This window comes from Aulonocara sp. 'chitande type north' Nkhata Bay, linkage group LG15 (assembly GCF_057382095.1).
Source record: "Aulonocara sp. 'chitande type north' Nkhata Bay isolate Kocher_YH1m ecotype deep benthic linkage group LG15, A_spYH_male_GT1.1, whole genome shotgun sequence".
Lineage (NCBI taxonomy): Eukaryota > Metazoa > Chordata > Actinopteri > Cichliformes > Cichlidae > Aulonocara > Aulonocara sp. 'chitande type north' Nkhata Bay.
Window position 1 is genome coordinate 6,974,507 of NC_141358.1, and position 17,683 is coordinate 6,992,189.

Below are 17,683 nucleotides of genomic sequence, written 5' to 3' on the forward strand. Positions count from 1 at the left end.
CACACATGTACATGCACTGATGCTTTAATCGACACACCCTCTGTACACACTACACACTGCAAATTCTTCTGGCTGATACTAGCTGTACATACTTTTCATGCAACACTGTGCACTCTTTTTTTCTTCTTCACAAGCCTACCTTAAACTAACTTTTAGTTGATGCTTTAAAGTGCTGTCACACTGTGACCCAAACATTAATTTTTCCCATGCCTGGTTAATCCAACCTTGAATCGAAACTCACTCCCAATACCAAAAAACAAAAACCCTAAACTTTTGTTTTTATGTGTTGGAATGCACTGAAAGAAAATTCATTTCTGTGTCCACAACTGTAACTCAATTTGATTGGCACACACACACACACACACACACACACACACACACACACACACACACACACACACACACACACACACAAACAGTGTTTGTACTGCAGTGGAAAATCTTCACTACCACGGCGGTAAGTTTCCTAGCAACCCTGTGACGTCAAACCGAGTTTCCCTCTCACAGCTGTACAGTGTGTGTGTTTGGCAGAGACTGTAAGTTTGGTGTGTGCTGCAGAATGCCTGCCTGGTTAAGTCTGAGAGGGGAAACACCGGTCAATTCTTTATTTGGAGCTTTTTGTGAGAGTGAAGGAGCATGCATGTGCAGACTTGATTTGCTCTAGGCAGTGGAGGAGAGGTCAGACTCCTCTTACCGATGCTGACATTTGGGCTCAGAGCGTTATCATCAGCTTTGGATACCAGCACACTGGGGAACCCCTGCTGGTTCTGACACATGATTAGAAAAGGGATGTAGAGCACACCTCATGAAGGAGTACTTGTAGATTTGATACTTGCATACAAACCATGTTTTCATAAGCAAACTGAGAACCCCCCCCCCCCCCCCCCCCAAAAAAAAAGAAAAGAAAACATTTTGAGGTGTTTCACAGTGAAGCCTAGATCTAGAGATATGCTTTTTAATGTTCCATACTGACCTCAATTTGGAAATAAGTCTCCTTATGACTGCAGCATTCAGTTACAACCCAGCTGAACAGTATCAAGCCTTTCTTTTTTCTTTTAGGTGTCCCTTTTTCTCGCCTTTGTCTCACTGTCAGTTTTGCAAAGCTGTTGTTCCACTGGCCAGCCTCGGTTGCTAAGATATTTATCATGCTCTCTCCAAGCATGTTGTTTTGCCTGCATCACACTCTGAGCAGTTTAATTTTGTGAGTGTGATTGTGGTGTTTGTGAGTCTCTGTGTGTGCCTCTAAAGTTTGCAGACTCAGACAGCTAGAGTGTTTGTATCTGCAGGGGACCTTGTGGTGAGCGATATCAGGCTTGTTATTTCCTCAGTGCCTCTCCGTTGAAAACATCAGCATGCATCAGTGTTTCCCCTGCTTCTTCACATTACACATTTATAACCCAGAGTCACCCTTTGCCCCCAAGGCTTTTTTAAAAATCACTCTCCACCCTTCTTTCTGTACTCCCTGCATGCAAATGAGTGATATCTGGTTGCCTTATATAACCTTGGGCCTCCTGATCGAGACAAAAATATCAAATTTCCACATCATCTATGCGTATGGTTTGCAACAACAATTGTTTTAATACTGCGTGTAATAATTTTCCAGCTGTAGAATCTATAGGAGTCACTTGCCTAATGCAAATTTTGCACAAGAGCATGTCTGCACGCATGTGCTGAGGAACGTGATGCACATTTTGTAGGCATGATAATCAAGAGGCCAATAAAACGTCCATGCGTTTACAGAGGGCAAGGCCATTTTTTTCTGTCGTTTTTTGTTTGTAGTCAGCGGCGGATGTGGAAAATACTGTCGCTGAGGCAAGCGGCAACCCCCCCACTTCCTGTCTGCAAGAAGTTCCTTCGCTTACCATTTCCCCTATCTCTCTCTCTCTCTCTCTCTCTCTCTCTCTCTCTCTGTCTCTCTCTTTCTGTCTCTCTCAATGGAAACTTCACTAGTTCTCCCTCTCTCCCCTTGTCATCCAGCTGGTCTGGGGACAGGAGATAGGAGAGAGTGAGAAGAAGATGAGCGTGTTGACTCTCAGGGAGGTTTGTGAGCAGAGAGCATTTGGCAAGCAGCACGCATCTTCATTTTCCTTATTTTTTTTAAAATGCAAACTTAAACAAATTAAGTGCAAACATAAGTACTTTTTCAAACAGCCAGAGGCAAGCATGGGAACACTTGGAAACTTGTAGCAAACCCATAGGTTGCGTTTAATAACACGGGTGTAACAATGTGCACAGTTTGTTTTGGTTTATTGCATCTCATGCTTTGGTGTAATACATAGGCCAAATTTAGCATCTATAGCTAAATTCATTATTTAACACAACAAACTGTTTATAAAACACAAGTGGAGATTTTGCTGGAAAGTGTTGGGAGATGTTTTCTTTGTACAAGTAATCTTTAATCATTTTAAGAACTCAATTAAGCTGTTTTGATGACTCAAGAGATCAGCTCAAGTTTCCCCTTACAGCTCCTGCTTTTATTTAAATTTGGGTAGGAACTTTGCCTTTAAGTTCGTGTATGTCCACAGGATCCATTATTTCCAGCCTTCCCATTGCCAGTTAATTTGCGGAGCCATCCGTGCAACGCATTTTGGTTAAGCGCCAAAGCGTTCAGTCACTCCAGTCCCCATTCCCACAAAGTTAAGATCTCTGGAAATTGCCGAGCAGCATTTGAACTGGCTGATGTTCATTTAAAGTAAAGAGATATTCAGCAGCTGTTTAAAACTTATTTTGCTGAAGTATTTTCATAAAATAGGAGTGCATGCAAGGCATTCATCCAATCAGGTTGAAGAAGACAGAGAGTACTTGATAATCATCTTGCCCAACATGCATCCAGTTTCTTAGTAATGTGTGATCCTCCCCACGAAAACACACCCCTGTGAATGCTTATCTTTAGACAGCGAATTCTGACCAGAAATGTAGGAAGGGAGAGCAAAGGGGAGCAACATGTAGTAACATGTTGCACGGGGATGGTCATCAACACATTTACTGACTGCAGTCATGGTGCCAGAACTTTCAAGACAGCTCAGGATGGAGGTTGGTGGTTTGATGTTTGGCTGTTCCAATCTGAATGCTAAAGTGTCGTTGGGCCGAGTTTCTCCACTTTGCATTCATCGACGTGTGAATGTTAGATAGAAAGCACTTAGACGTAGATAAAAGCATGACTGTGAATGAGACATCTTGTATAAGTGCTTTGATTGTTTTAGTAGAAAAGAGCTATATAAGCGCCAGTGCATACTTAAGTAAGGCCATTTTATTAAACAATAGTGATAATTAAACCTTACTAAATATATTATGTCAAATGCGGGTTGCAGTTAGTTAAAAATACGTGCCTTTCCTAGAGGATTTATGCATTTCTTCCAGTACATATCTGGTGACTGGCAATTTGCATATAAGCATGAAACAATGTGCGGAAAACCACACACATACAAAACAGAACAAAAAACCAGAGACACCGACACTACCAGATGAATGCTTCATGTATTAATAGATCACATACAGTCATCAGAGGAGTTTCAAAGTCTGTCAAAAGTGGTCGTCATAGTGTTTAAACAATGAAGCTGTAAAGTAGGTAGGACAGTTTGCAGACCATGCTGGGTTTGCTATAAAGGGACGACAGTGTAAATAAGTGCTGTGGCAATTAGGAAGATACAAATTAATCAACTGTGTAAGTCAGGGATGTCAAACTCACTTTACACTCATTTACAGGCTCACTTTCGTCTTAAGTGGGCCGGACTACTGAAACTTCCCTTCCTATCAGAAGTTTAACTGCACATTTAATTACATTTAATGTACTTTAACTTACTCATTAATAAATTAAACTGCATGGTTTTACAACATGATAATTGATTCTTTGGGATAAAAGTGTAAACTTACAGAAAGGGTTCAGGTAGCTCGTTGCTCAGACTGTCCTGTAATTATAAAGCAGAAAGTTCTAGTTCATTCACAAAAATCGTTCTGTTTTTGTTTATTTATTTGTTTTACAGTGGACACATTTTAAAAAGCAGACATTTCTGTAGTAGATAGTGGATAACAGGGACTTTTTTGCCATTTAATTGTTAATGTATTACTTTGGTGTGATATAAATGGCCTTGGAGGTCTTTATTAGCAGGAAAGCTGGAAAAAATTCATGAAAATACAGTTGACAGTCTATACCATTCTGGCTCCTGTGCCTTATGTTTGACACCCCTGGTGTAAATGATCTGCCCTGAAAAAATGATGAAGAAAAAGCCAAACATTTTGGAGGTTAATCTGTATCTGTTATGTTCTAATTGGTTGTAATTTTTTTTATTATTTTACTGTCAGTGAGACAGTTTCACTATTTCAGGAAACAGTTAACTTATTAATTAAAAATATAATAGTTTTGTAAAGTAACTCTTTCTAAATAGCTTATAAAAAGTGATATTCATCTGTCAGCTGGTAAGTTATTGTTTCAGAAGATAATCACAGACAGAGAATGTCCAGATTTATTTACATGTTTTCTTTTTACTAGCCATGTAAAATTCAAATGTGACACTCTGCTGCACCCAATAGTGCTGAGTTACAGGATGAAGGTGCATTGCAGTAGCTTCAGCGGCTCGGCGCAGAGTGTGTGGGAGCTGCTGTTTAGGATGTTTCCTTTAGTTTATTTTAGCCCTTGTTGCAGCTTCTGTCACAATCTTTCTTTGTGTCATCCTCAAGACAAGCGTAGAGATTTACGCAATGACGCGTTCAGACACATGTAACAACTAAAAGCAGATAAACACCAACGCGCAGGTTTATTTTGAATTTCCACGAAACCTCTCTGCATTTCCAGGATTTTGCCCTCGGACTCTCTTCCAATCACGCACACTCTGTCCGTGCCTTTGCAACCTTTGTGGGTATTTGCATGTCCAGATTATGTTTGTCCTCTGTTTTGCCAAACAAATGATCTACAAGTGTTTATCCCCACACACACACACACAGACATATATGTGTACATCTTGTGGGGGCACGAGTAGAACGAGGAGTATGCAAGCCTGAGGTGCTCGGTTTTTCGGCACAGATAGCTCAAGTTTGGGCGTGTTGCGGGAGAGCCGGACGGATAATCGTTCTCGAGGGTTTTTCCAGCTGAGTGGCACATGATTGGTCATGATGTGGTCTACATGGCTGTATTCGGTATGGAGTGTTATTTTATCAGTTGGAGCCATCTGTATTATTGCCATCATCCACCGCCGCCACAAACGGCAGCAGGTACTCACACCTATACAGCCTCTTTTTGAGTAAAGGCTTTCTGCAGAATGCTCTCATAGCTGGACTTAGTTCATGTTTTGTGATGCTTGACAGCTCTACTCCACTTTTAAACTTTATTGTGCAATAATATACCTGCACTATCGCTGTGATAGCTGCAGGCTGAAGTTTGTTTTTAGTCTTACAGACCTCCCTCTCCTCTTCTGATGAAATTTAAATGTCTGTAGCTCGTAAATCTGCACACGGTAACCATGTCTGTTATTACTCACACTTGAGTTGCTCCAGACTTTCTCCTTCTTGCTCTCTCTCTCTTGCCCTCTACAGCTCGCACACACAAAGCTGTCAGTGGGCAACGTGGTAGAAAGATGTCACGGAGAAAAATGCAGATCTTTGCTACTTATGAGCTGGAGCCCGACACCGCAGCTCATTCGCTAACTGGCTAAAAGTGGCGTGGGGAAAAAAGGAGATGGGGACTATCATTCTGTTTGGCGTTTGCTGGTGGTCTACAAAGTGCAGGCCACCAAGTGTGTTCCTGATTATTAATGTTTTTTTTACCCATTTTTCTGAAGTTGACAGTCTAGTCTTACTTACATATCCTGACACATGCAGAGTTCTGTTCGATGTCACCTTTAGTCTGCTTTGAATCATACTGAGGCTTTTCCATTTTTCTTTAAATTGCACAACACACTGAAATGGCTAAACCTCGCTACTAAACTTTCTGCTGCAAAAAGTCTCATCGTGCTGATGATGACTCAAGCCTTGCTGCTCTCTTCAGAGTCATTTCGGCTGACCTACACACATGTGAATGTGTGAGAGTTGTACTTTTAGTGGGAGTGAGGTTATTTCTTTTTCTTGATCCTCCACTGGTGCAGAGCAAAAACCCCTCATGTGACTCGTCGCTGCCTCGGACAGTAAGGCCAGGAGGGAGGGAGAAAGTGTGTGCGCCTGAAGTTGTGTGTGTCCGTGCATCTAACCATAGATAGTCATGCTATCAGCTGATGAATTTTCATCAGGTCGAGATTATGTGACATGGGGTTATATATCTCCTTCTATGGTCTTCTTCTCTCTTATCTTATCCTTCTCCTTACTTCTCTCGCCTTTCTCTTCTTCTCCTCTCCAGTAATTTGTTGACACAAGATTATTTCCCCCCTTCACAAGACCAGTTTGAACTCTCTTGTGTGAGAGAGGACACATCTTTACCAGTGGAACGTTTTCAGTTTTTTTGTGTTATTTCTTAAAACTAAGCATCTTATCATAGAAGGTTATTTATTTGAGAATAGGCTGTTTGTACTGCGTTTGAAGAGATGCCATAAAAACCTTTGGATTTTTTTTTGCCGCGTCTCTCTGTTACTCTCTCGGTGTGGTACAGCCAAGCGTTGTTCAAACCCACAGAACAAGACGTGGAATTTTTCCATCTGATGTAATGCTGCAAGCATAAAAGATTGTACTCAGCCAGAGTTTGTCATTTCAGTGAGGTGCAACAGGCTGCAAGTTTAGCACATCTACTTGAGTATAAGAGGACAAGAAATGAAGAGTATTTTAGTCAAATCCATGCTCAAATGGATTTGAGAGGTTTGGTTAAGAGTGCCATTTAAAGTGACAATAACCTGTGGTTCATTTACTCGTAAAGTATTTCTTGTAGTTTCCCTTGTTTGGCCTAAACACCACTCTTTGACATGTTTCTACATGGCCACTTCTTCTGCTGAAATATGGATATTGCTGTTGAAAGGAAGACATTTTTTATCACAAAGATTAAGAGCTAGAGAAAGGGAACGATGGATATGAATCAGATCAGAGAAAACATATTTATGTTGAGAAAGCTGTGTGTGTGTGTGTGTGTGTGTGTGTGTGTGTGTGTGTGTGTGTGTGTGTGTGTGTGTGTCAGAGACCGAAGGCCTCATTTTGTGAATGAGTGTCCGTGTGTGTTTCTATGTGCGGCAGGAGTCCCGCAGTTCAATGTGTCCTTGCCAAGGACAGGGAGAGCCTTTGGAGAAACACTGTGTGTGTGTGTGTGTGTGTGTGTGTGTGTGTGTGTGTGTGTGTGTGTGTGTGTGTGTGTGTGTGTGTGTGTGTGTGTGTGTGTTTGTTACTAGGGGAAACCCCAGCCCAATCCTCCAGAGTTTAGATAAAATGTTCTAAAACACTGCAATAAAAAAGAATGACAGCGAGTGTGGGAGAACCATGCAGCTCCCCCAGGGTCAGGGATACCCGCCTGTGTGTGCGTGTGTGTGTGCGTGCGTGTGGTATGTGTGCACATATGTGATTTAAAGTCTTGTTTTTCTCACGGTCATTAAACACTGGATCACCCGAAAGGTTTAGAGGAGAACTTGCAGTACAGTCCCTCTGAGACTGAAGTAGACTGAAGTTGATGTTTTACAAAAGTTGCATAAGCAGAAGAGCAAATATTAATATTGCACTCACTCATTTTACAAACAGTGGAGTTTGGTTTAAACGGGTTGAGGTCGGAGAGCCTTGAGCTAGTGATCATGAATAGCTTAACTAAAATAAAGAACTTAGGCAGGCAGCTTTATGGTACACGAGTCATTTGTGGCAGAGCTTATGGCTGAATTCCTCCTGAATGTGAAAGCAACACATCCAAGTAAGTAATAATCAACAATGTACATGTTTGTGTTTGCAGCACAAGTCTTGGAAGAAGATTAAAAACATGGTCCACTGGTCGCCGTTTGTCATGTCCTTCAAGAAGAAATATCCATGGATCCAACTGGCAGGGCATGCAGGTAGGACACACACACACACACACACACACACACACACTGAAGCCTGTTCAGCTATCTTAGTGAGGACCTTCGTTGACATAATGGTTTCCCTAGCCCCTTACCCTAACCCTAACCATTTAAAATAAATGCCTAACCATAACCTAATTGTAACCCTGACACTAAAACCACATTTTGAGCCTCAAAAAGGCCTTCAAACTTGTGACTGTTGGTTCTTACAAGTATAGTAGAATGCAGATTTCGGTCCTCACAAAGATAGCTAGACAGGAACACACACACACAGGTTTCTCTGAATAAATACAGAACTAAAACAGCAAACTCATTGGGGGCTTGTCCATTTAAGCGTATGAAATCAGCACTTCTAGAATACAACTTTCATCAGGCATACTATTTGATTTTTTTTTTATAAAATTTGGCTTCATATAGTTTTAATTTTGGGGATTCTCTTTCACACGCTGTCATACGTACTTGCTGGTGGTCAGCTGGCCAGGGGTTTTTTTGTCTCGGTGGTGGGCTCAGACGCAGTTTTTCTTAGAAAATATGTAGACAGGCAGATCTGTCTTTGTTGGAGCCGGCTCTTTGTGGTCAGGGCCCTCAGGGGACGAGTCTGTGGGAATACTTGGGAATAGAGATCGTGCACAACGTGTCATTCCTAAAACTAGGCTAGTGGAGGGGAAAACGTGGGCACGCAGTAAACATCTGAAGGCTAAAATGGTAACAAAATACATGTAGCTGGTTATATTTGTGCTGATTAAGTTGTAAAAATATGCCAGCCTAAAACTGACATTTGGCAAAATCATTATCACAACAGTAGGAAGCAGCATTCTCATTCTCAGGCTTTCCCATCTCAGTTTTTTTCCTCATTAAAGGTTAAAGATTTTGATTTGGTAATTTATAAAAATTTGGTCTGGGTTGTCTGGGTTTCCTATTGCTCTTTTATCCCTGTACACTGCAGCTTTTAGGGATTGTTCCTTTTTTTTCTTTTTTCTTTGCTATTTGACAGACGAGGCAACTTCACAAAGCCAATAATTGTTTTCTCCTCCAGTGTGAGTGGGACTTAATTGCACTCTGTCTCTACTGGAAACATCTGTAAACATCTTTTTTGAACTGCTGTCTTGTCCATTCACTTGTAAAACGAGTCACAGCTTCTACTCTCACTTGCTCCCGATGACCTACAGCAAATTACTCAGGACTCTTTCTGCACATTTACAATGAATTTCTGTCTTTTCACAGGGAGTTTCAAGGCGGGAGCAAATGGACGGATATTAAAAGTAAGCAACCGTTTAGTGGCCCCTTAAGCAGCTCTGTGTCACTGCGCAAAAATCTGTTTAAAATCCACTCTGACTTTAAAAATCTTCATACTGAATGATCTGCAGCGCAGAGCATAAAACGCTGATTCCTTAATGGTATCTTTTAGAAACACTGTGAATGTGAGCAGCGCTGCTTGTCCCTCCTGATGAAGGACGTGCTTCGCCCCTACGTCCCTGGTTACCATGGAGACGTAGAGAAAGACGGCCAGAAATACAACCAGATGGAGGATCTGCTGGCTGAGTTTGACTACCCATGTGTGATGGACTGTAAGATGGGAGTAAGGTGAGAGAACACATTAATGCATGGTGACACAGTCATCCTTACACAACACGGCGACTGAGAGGATAAAGCGATTAATTATATTTCACGTACATAAGTAACTGTGATGGCTTTAACGCTGTGGCCTGTTTGTGAGGGTTATTTGAACCTTACATATATATCCATTAGGGCTGCTCGATTATGGCAAAAATGATAATCACGATTATTTTCACTGAAATTGAGATCACGATTATTTGACGATATTTATTTAACCCTTTAAGACCTACTATAGAACCAAGTCCACCAGAGCTTATATTATTTTATTTTTTTTACATGCTGTAGTGCCATTTGTGGGAGCATTTCAAGTTGCTATACATCAATACAACTGTTATAGCCCATATTTTAATAATATGTATGCATTAAGTCCATAGTAATTACATAAATTGCAAAAAAGTGCAATAAACTACAAAAAAAATAGAAAATCGTTTTTGTTTTGTTTTTTTACATATATTTCTACTTGGAGAAATTGAAGAGGTTTATCCCTCAAAACTTTAAATACAATAAAGTTGCAAAAAATAGTTTCCAACAACAGGAAATTTATTTTGAGTGTCTTCATAGTTTTATTTTGGAGATACACCAATTTTTATATACTGCAGGAAAAACAAAAAACAATCCTATGATGCAAATTTGCAAAGAAAACAGCATGTGCATCATTTCACTGTGGGAAGTGTTACGAACAGCTGATAGGATCGGCAAAGCGTGTTTCTGGAATATTATGTTTTTGTTCCTGCAAGCGCTTTTTATGCAATTTTTGCAAAGCTATATGTGGAACGAAACCGTGACCGAGGACAAGCTGATGGCATAAGATGTAAGTACAACTTCTCCGGTTTCATATGCAAAACAAATTATTGCGCTAGCTTACACGGTTCAGGTTCTACAGGGATTTAAAAATAGTTACGCAAAACGGAGCGTGCTGCTCTGACCGGCTTTAAAGGGTTAACAATGACTTTAAAAAATAATATAAAATAGTGTGCAACACCACTGAAGTTTTTTTTTTAAACTCTCTTTTCAACCAACGGCAGTCACTCTCCAAATAACTTCTGCTTAGCTTTCCGAGCTTCCCTCGGGTCCTCTTAATCAGCGGTCTCCAACTTTTTTTGCGCCACGGACCGGTTTATGCCCGACAATATTTTCACGGACCGGCCTTTAAGGTGTCGCGGATAAATGAGGGAGGGGCTAATAATCGGCTCAGTCATTTTTAATGATCGTTGAAAGCCCAGATCGTAATCGTGATTAAAATTCGATTAATTGAGCAGCCCTAATATCCATCCATATATATCTAAACTGTATCAGTTTAGAGATTATAAATGGTTAATGTTGTAGCAGTTATTATAACCTTTATACTTACAAAATAACAACTGTATTAGGTTGTAACACCATCAGAAATATCTGTAATGCTCCCTTTTTGTACACAAAGTCTGATCAGTTGGTTTAATTTTACCATTTCTCTTCCTTTTTTATTTTTCGATAGATTTGGCTAACCATGGTTGTTTTTATATAAATGAGATCATTTCAATTAAAGAGCTCCTGTTTCTTCACAAAAAGGGCTAACATGTCAATGATTCTTGCACATGTCAAGTGTTTATAACCCTTGGAAAGTAAAATGACAGATAAGGCTGATGAAAAATAAGATATCAGCTGTAAATTTTGCTGCAAATATCTGTGAGGAAAACTCCTTCCAAACAGCTGTGTCATGTTATTTGGAAACAGATCATCCTCCTCCTCTCTTTTTTGCCGCCTACCTCTCATCTCTTGCCTACCTATCTCCTCCTCTTCCTTTCACCACTCATCACCTGTGCGGTGTTTTTTTTTTTTGTGCTTCAGGACCTACCTTGAGGAAGAGCTGACCAAGGCTCGCAAGAAACCCTCTCCAAGACCTGACATGTATCAGAAAATGATTGAAGTTGATCCTGCTGCACCTACAATTGAGGAAAATGACAAGAAGGCAGTGACCAAACCCAGATACATGCAGTGGAGAGAGACTATTAGCTCAACAGCAACCCTGGGATTTAGGATAGAGGGGGTCAAGGTAAGACTGTGTGTGGGTGTGCGTGGGTGTGCGGGTGAGACTGGGGGGGGGGGCTTCCTTCCCTCTTTTCTTCCAGTTCTCTGTGTGTTTCTATTTTAGGATCTTGTGTGCGTCTATCTCCCAGGGTCATGATCTAACTTCCTGTTTGACCAGAAACTTCCTCTCAAGTATATGTTTGTGCATGAATGCCTTTGTTGCACATACGGCCTGTCTGTGACAGCTTTATAGGCCTCAGCATCTGGAAGTGACATTGTATGAGCTCAAACACACACACACACTCACACAAATCTTTGTCTCCTTGAGGGATGTGGCTATATAAGGACATTCACAGCCTCCCGGTGGTCTGTTGCCATGACTCTAAGGGTTATCCCCCAGAAACAGAAATGTGTGTGTGTGTGTGTGTGTGTGTGTGTGTGTGTGTGTGTGTGTGTGTGTGTGTGTGTGTGTGTGTGTGTGTGTGTGCTAGAAGTACTGCATCTGACTGCGCTTCACTGCCTCTCTTTGCAAATGGGAATGTGTCTGTGTCAACTTGTCTCTATTAAATATGTGAAAATGGGATAATTAGGTATAATGTATGTGTGTGTGTGTGTGTGTGTGTGTGTGTGTGTGTGTGTGTGTGTGTGTGTGTGTGTGTGTGTGTGTGTGTGTGTGTGTGTTTTCTGTACCCAGACTTGAACAGTAAAGGGAAAAGAAGTTTTGTCTCTAAATAGTATCTTGTTGCCTGGCAGCAAGCAAAATAAGAAAAAGCTAATTTATTCCTAACTTAACAAACTGGTTGATCTTCTTCTACAGACTTTACTACTACAAAAACTGAACAAAAATGTTTGATGTGTGCATTTCTCCTTTGCGGCTCTCAGTTCATGTGCAGAATTCTTAAACTGGCAGTCAGAACTGCAGCTTGTATGTGACTACATAAAGGTAAAGGGTGTAATAGCTGACACAATTATTTAATCGGTCGACCAACAGAAAATTAGCGCGTGGCAGTTTTTTAGATGTCTTTTTTTTTTTAGCTTGCAACAAACCACATCGCCACCTTCCACTCCCCCCAATGCTGCTGCCCCCAGAAAAGACTATTTTTAAATAGAAGCTTGTGTTTTAGCCTATGACTTTCAAAACTTTCAAAACCCCGCAAATGGCAGTTAAAAAGCAACTTAAATGGAAAGAGCACAAATTATCTAAGTAGTTGGTTTACCCATCAGGTTTCATATGCAGTGACATAAAAGTACATACTGAAAGTGAAGCTTACCCTCAGAAATATTCACACACAAAATGCTGACTTTAAGTAACTGGATTACATTTAATTTTCCATCGGTACAGTGTAAAATTTTATGTTTAATGTAATCTGTTCAAATTCATTTTACTTAATTGGTATACATTGAATTTACACTTTGATTTTATATATTTTTGTTACTTTTTGTTACCTGTAACAGTAACTGGATGACTGTTACAGGTCATTTGTCACATGTTCATGAGAGTGTGTGGATTTAGAATTAACTGAAACATTATTTGTTGCTGTATTGTTTGTCAAACAACTCCAGAAATTACGCTAAGAGGGTTTTTCTCAAAAGACTCAAAGACCTTTTGCTACTTTAAGGTTAAGCCTCTATAAATATCCCACTGCTTCCTTTCCTCCGCAAATTGTTTGCTCTGCTTTTCTTGTCCATCCTTTCTTCCGTCCCCCCCTTTCATCCCTTTCTTTCATCTCCTGTGCGCCTTTCTTCCCTTCAGTACGTCTAGTTCAGTATTGGATAGAAAAGTCATCTTAAACAGTTTATCTTGTATTTTCCCCAAAGGTTTTTTGTCATATGCTATTGATGCTAATAAAACTAATGTCGAACTTTCTCATTAAGTTTTCATGCTAACCCTCTCCTCTGCAGAAGGAGGACGGGACGGTGAACAGAGATTTTAAGAAGACAAAGACGAGAGAACAAGTTACGGCGGCCTTCCACGACTTTGTAAAAGGAAACAAGGATATACTGGTGAGTGTGTTTGTCTGGTTTACTGAATGTGCGTCAGTGGCCTTGAATACTGTTTAATTACCACATGGGTAATACTCACACACTCACGCATCACTGCAGAGGGCATAACATTGACTTACATTCATTTCCTGGAATCTTACCAAAACCATAACCACAATGTAAACCTAACCTTAAACCAAGCAGTAAAACACATAACCAGTCCGAGCATTTTTTAATTCAAGACTAGAGGTTACATAGAAATGTGTGCACAATACCCACAACAGCTTACTAAACAATTAAAAGCAGGTATTAGACTGTACATCGCTCCATATTCTGCACTTCTTCCCACTTTGTTTCGATATATAACTGAATCAGAATAGCTGAAGCGATATCGAAGTGTATTTTGTATTGCACTTTTTTTCGTTTCTTTCCTAAATGTACTTCTGTATATTGTTTACATCATTGAAATAAACTGAACACATACAAACACAGCTCAGATCTGCCAGATAAAAAATACTAACGGTTTGTTGGAACGTGCCATTAAAGCTTGTTTTTTTTTTGTTGTTCTGTTTTTCAGAATATCTATCTGTCCCGGCTGCAGGAAATAAGAGCCACTCTGGAGATCTCCCCATTCTTCAAAACTCATGAGGTAAGGGCACACTAGTTAGTTTATTTGTATACATTTTTTCATATACAAATATGTGAGTTCTGAGTGCATATACATTTATTTATGGTGTTTTCTATTGCCTGCACCGTGTATTTGTTTATTCTGTAAGGAATTTTATGATCAAAAAGCAAGAAATTCTGAACAAAATGTACTAACATGTACAAACTAACATAATTAAGCTGTAAACAGGTTGGGTTTGTCACACTCAATTTGTGTAAATGTCCAAGTTCAGACATGTTCAGATGTCACGTAGCTCATACTTTCAGATTGGCTATACTCCAGTCCTGTATTTGATTTTACGTTCAATCTTAGCTTGAATTGAATTATTAAGGAAACATGACTGCTCACTCTCTCACACACACACACACCCAAATTCAAATATAAATACTAGCTGACATGAAGGACACTGATGTCACAAAACAGGAAGTGAGATTTCTAAAAGACGTAAACAAACACGTAGGGTGTTAATAAAAGAAGAAACTTGTTTACATTTATTTATTTCCTGTATTCTCATCTCATTCATCTCTGTGCCTCTCTGTGTGTTTGCCAGGTCATCGGCAGTTCCTTGTTGTTCGTTCATGACCGTAACGGACGGGCCAAAGTCTGGATGATTGACTTTGGGAAAACCACACCTCTCCCCGAGGGGAAGGAACTGACCCACCGAGCTTCCTGGGTGGAGGGGAACAGAGAAGACGGCTACCTTTTTGGACTCGATAGTTTGCTGGATATCATTTCATCCACGGTGAACTTATAAAGCTTAGGAGATTTCCTTTAATCAAGACGGGACACACAACCACTTCAACTCATTCGTCAGTCCTCGGGGGAACACTTCTGGGGACCTCCTCAAGAACTCTTTCACAGACACTTGTTCTCATGTTGGAAACACAATTATTAAAAAACCAAAACATGGCCGAATCCATACATAACCTTCAGAACGTCAAAAGTTTAGTCTTCTATTTTGTTGTCTTCGCCTTCTTAAGAGGTCTTAATAGTGCATTTGACAGAAAAAGCACAAGTGGAACTCATGACATTAACAACGTCTCAGTTCCTCATAAACCAGAAAACACGGTATCATTAACGTTCTTTGTTGCACCTGAGGTTTTCTGCTAAACGTTACTATGTAAAAGATTGAATTTTATATTTACAAAGGCCCCTAAAACATTTTTTAACTAAATTAATTCTCAGTTTTTAAAGAATTATGGATCTATCTATCAATTTAATTTTTTTAGAGGTGATTTTCCATATCTCTGTGCTCTGAACGAATTCCCCTTAAAGGGCGGCATTAGTTACATGCTACTTTCTCTTCCAGTACTTCCAGACTGGACAAGAGCACAGAGAAAATTCTTATGCCCTAAATCTTTCTGGCTTTGTTCCTTTAAATTGTGGTTATTGCTACAAGAATTTATATAAATATATGATAAAGAGGGTTATCCTTTTGTGTGAGGAATGTGAGGAATTTAAAAATGTCTGACATTGACGCCCCCTGGTGAAGGTTTTAATTTTTTTTCCCCAGTTATTTGAAAGATGCTGTAATCACATAATAACTGTAGTGGCTTTAAAAATGTCCACATTTCACCTTTAAAGCCTTGATTTGGCTGTAGTTTAAGATAAATTGCTTTTCGTCTTAACACAGTTAAGGTCACTCTCACAGGATTTTCTTTTTACACGTTTGACCACAACTTCATCACATTGCCATTCCTTTGAAAATATTCCCTTCATTACACTTTCAAGTAGTAGGAATTACATAGTTAAGAGTGTTTTTACTCATCAGATCACAGTTTTAAAATGTGTGGAAAGAATAGTAGTACTTTTATCTGCTTCACTCTTCAGAATTACCCGTTACACACGAAGCCTTAGAGAGGATTTAGATCATGTAGGCTGCTCGCATAAGTTTCAGTGGCAGCCTTGCCAGTTATTGCTGGATTATCCACAATAATCCGGCAATAACAGGCAATCAGGTGGAGCTAAACAATTCATCTCACAGCAGAAAGTAATGCGACGGAGGATATTGTTTCATATGTAACATAACTTTAGTTCATTTGACTTCAGTGGCCAAACACTTATCAGCCTTCTCACTCTGTACAGTAAGATTTATTTTGTTTGATGTAGTTTTAACTTTTTTCCATTTTTTTTTTATTGTAACATTATTTTAGTTGACTCCTGTTGAACACTTAACAGCCATGAACAATCTTATTTAAGCTATATAGTGCCTTAATATTACAAATCCAAGTCAGACGAGTGAAAATCTGTTCTTTTTAAGCGTTGTTTGCTCTTAGTCTTAAATGTGGGCTTCTGTGCTTTAGCCTCTCACGAGTGCATGTTTATTATCCCTTTGAAAGGTTTGTTCTTAAGTTGTAGCTTGTTCTGTTTCTATTTAAATCTTTGTTTTAAATCAATGGATACCATGACATTTTGAAATTTATGACTGTTTTTGGGTTTTGTCCTCAAGCTTGTGTTGCATTATGAGTAAAACTCAAACTGCAGGGCAGACTGCTGACATTGTTGACAACCTATATTTGAACTTGAAAAAGGTTTATAGTATCTGACTAAGTGAGCCATGTCCTCCTGAGGGGGAATACCGTCATACCAGATGAGGACGAAAGAGAAAAATGTCTTATAATGTAACACATTCATGATGAAAAGTAATACTTAAACAGTTTCTGTAATGTACCATGAATTTAAAATGCCATGGTTTTCGGTTAAAGTTTGCAGTGAAAGTAGATGAGGAAAGAGACTACAATCCTAATGCAGTGCCTTCTTAAAGAAATAGTTGGGCATGTGGGGAAATGTTGTTATGTAGTTGAGGAAGAGATGGACACCACTCTCTGTTTGTGTGCTAAATGTGAAAATGTCTACCAGCAGTTGGCTAGTGTAGCTTAGCAAAAAAACTAGAAATAGGGGAAAATGTTCCTTGGTTAAACAATCAAGATTAAGATAAAACTTGTGTGTTTGTCAGTTTTAGATGTTGCCGTTTTTGCACAGGGATGAGACGAGCTGTTCTTTTTCCTTTTGCTAAGCTAAGCTAACTAGCTGCCAAAAGGGCCAGCAACTATTCCTTTAAGACCATCTAAACTATTGCTTTTGCTCCCCTTTGTGCACCTACAGTCATTTGTAAGTAGGCATCCTATTGTTCTGGCTTTGCCGGCTTCTGTATTTATTTGGGTTGTTCCTTTGAAAAATGAATTTTTTGGTGAAAGAACAATGTGTTCATGTGTGATTTCTATTAATCTTTGTAAGCCTATCTATCTATCTATCTATCTATCTATCTATCTATCTATCTATCTATCTATCTATCTATCGTGACTGACTGGGGTGAGGGGAGGGAGACAGGTCAAAAGACACTTTCTCTATCTGCCTATCTATGGCATGGGTTGGTATGTAAGCTGACAGCACAAGGATAGTTTTTCCTGTGGCCCATCCTCAGGAAGCCAACAGCGACCTCAAACTGCAGCTTCTCTTT

General features: G+C 39.7%; 1 protein-coding gene across 2 annotated transcripts in view; it reads left to right on the top strand.

The window, feature by feature from the left end:
* Positions 1–17,419, top strand: part of itpkb (inositol-trisphosphate 3-kinase B) — a 41,524-nt gene extending 24,105 nt beyond the window's left edge. For both annotated transcript variants that reach the window (XM_086263684.1, XM_086263683.1), the window contains 7 exons: positions 7,844–7,943; positions 9,174–9,211; positions 9,358–9,533; positions 11,394–11,598; positions 13,476–13,577; positions 14,134–14,205; positions 14,774–17,419. In XM_086263684.1, coding sequence (XP_086119810.1) covers positions 7,844–7,943; positions 9,174–9,211; positions 9,358–9,533; positions 11,394–11,598; positions 13,476–13,577; positions 14,134–14,205; positions 14,774–14,977 — 897 coding nt within the window. In that variant the 3' untranslated portion in view covers positions 14,978–17,419. The remainder of the gene's footprint in view (positions 1–7,843; positions 7,944–9,173; positions 9,212–9,357; positions 9,534–11,393; positions 11,599–13,475; positions 13,578–14,133; positions 14,206–14,773) is intronic.
* The last annotated feature ends 264 nt before the right edge of the window (positions 17,420–17,683 follow it).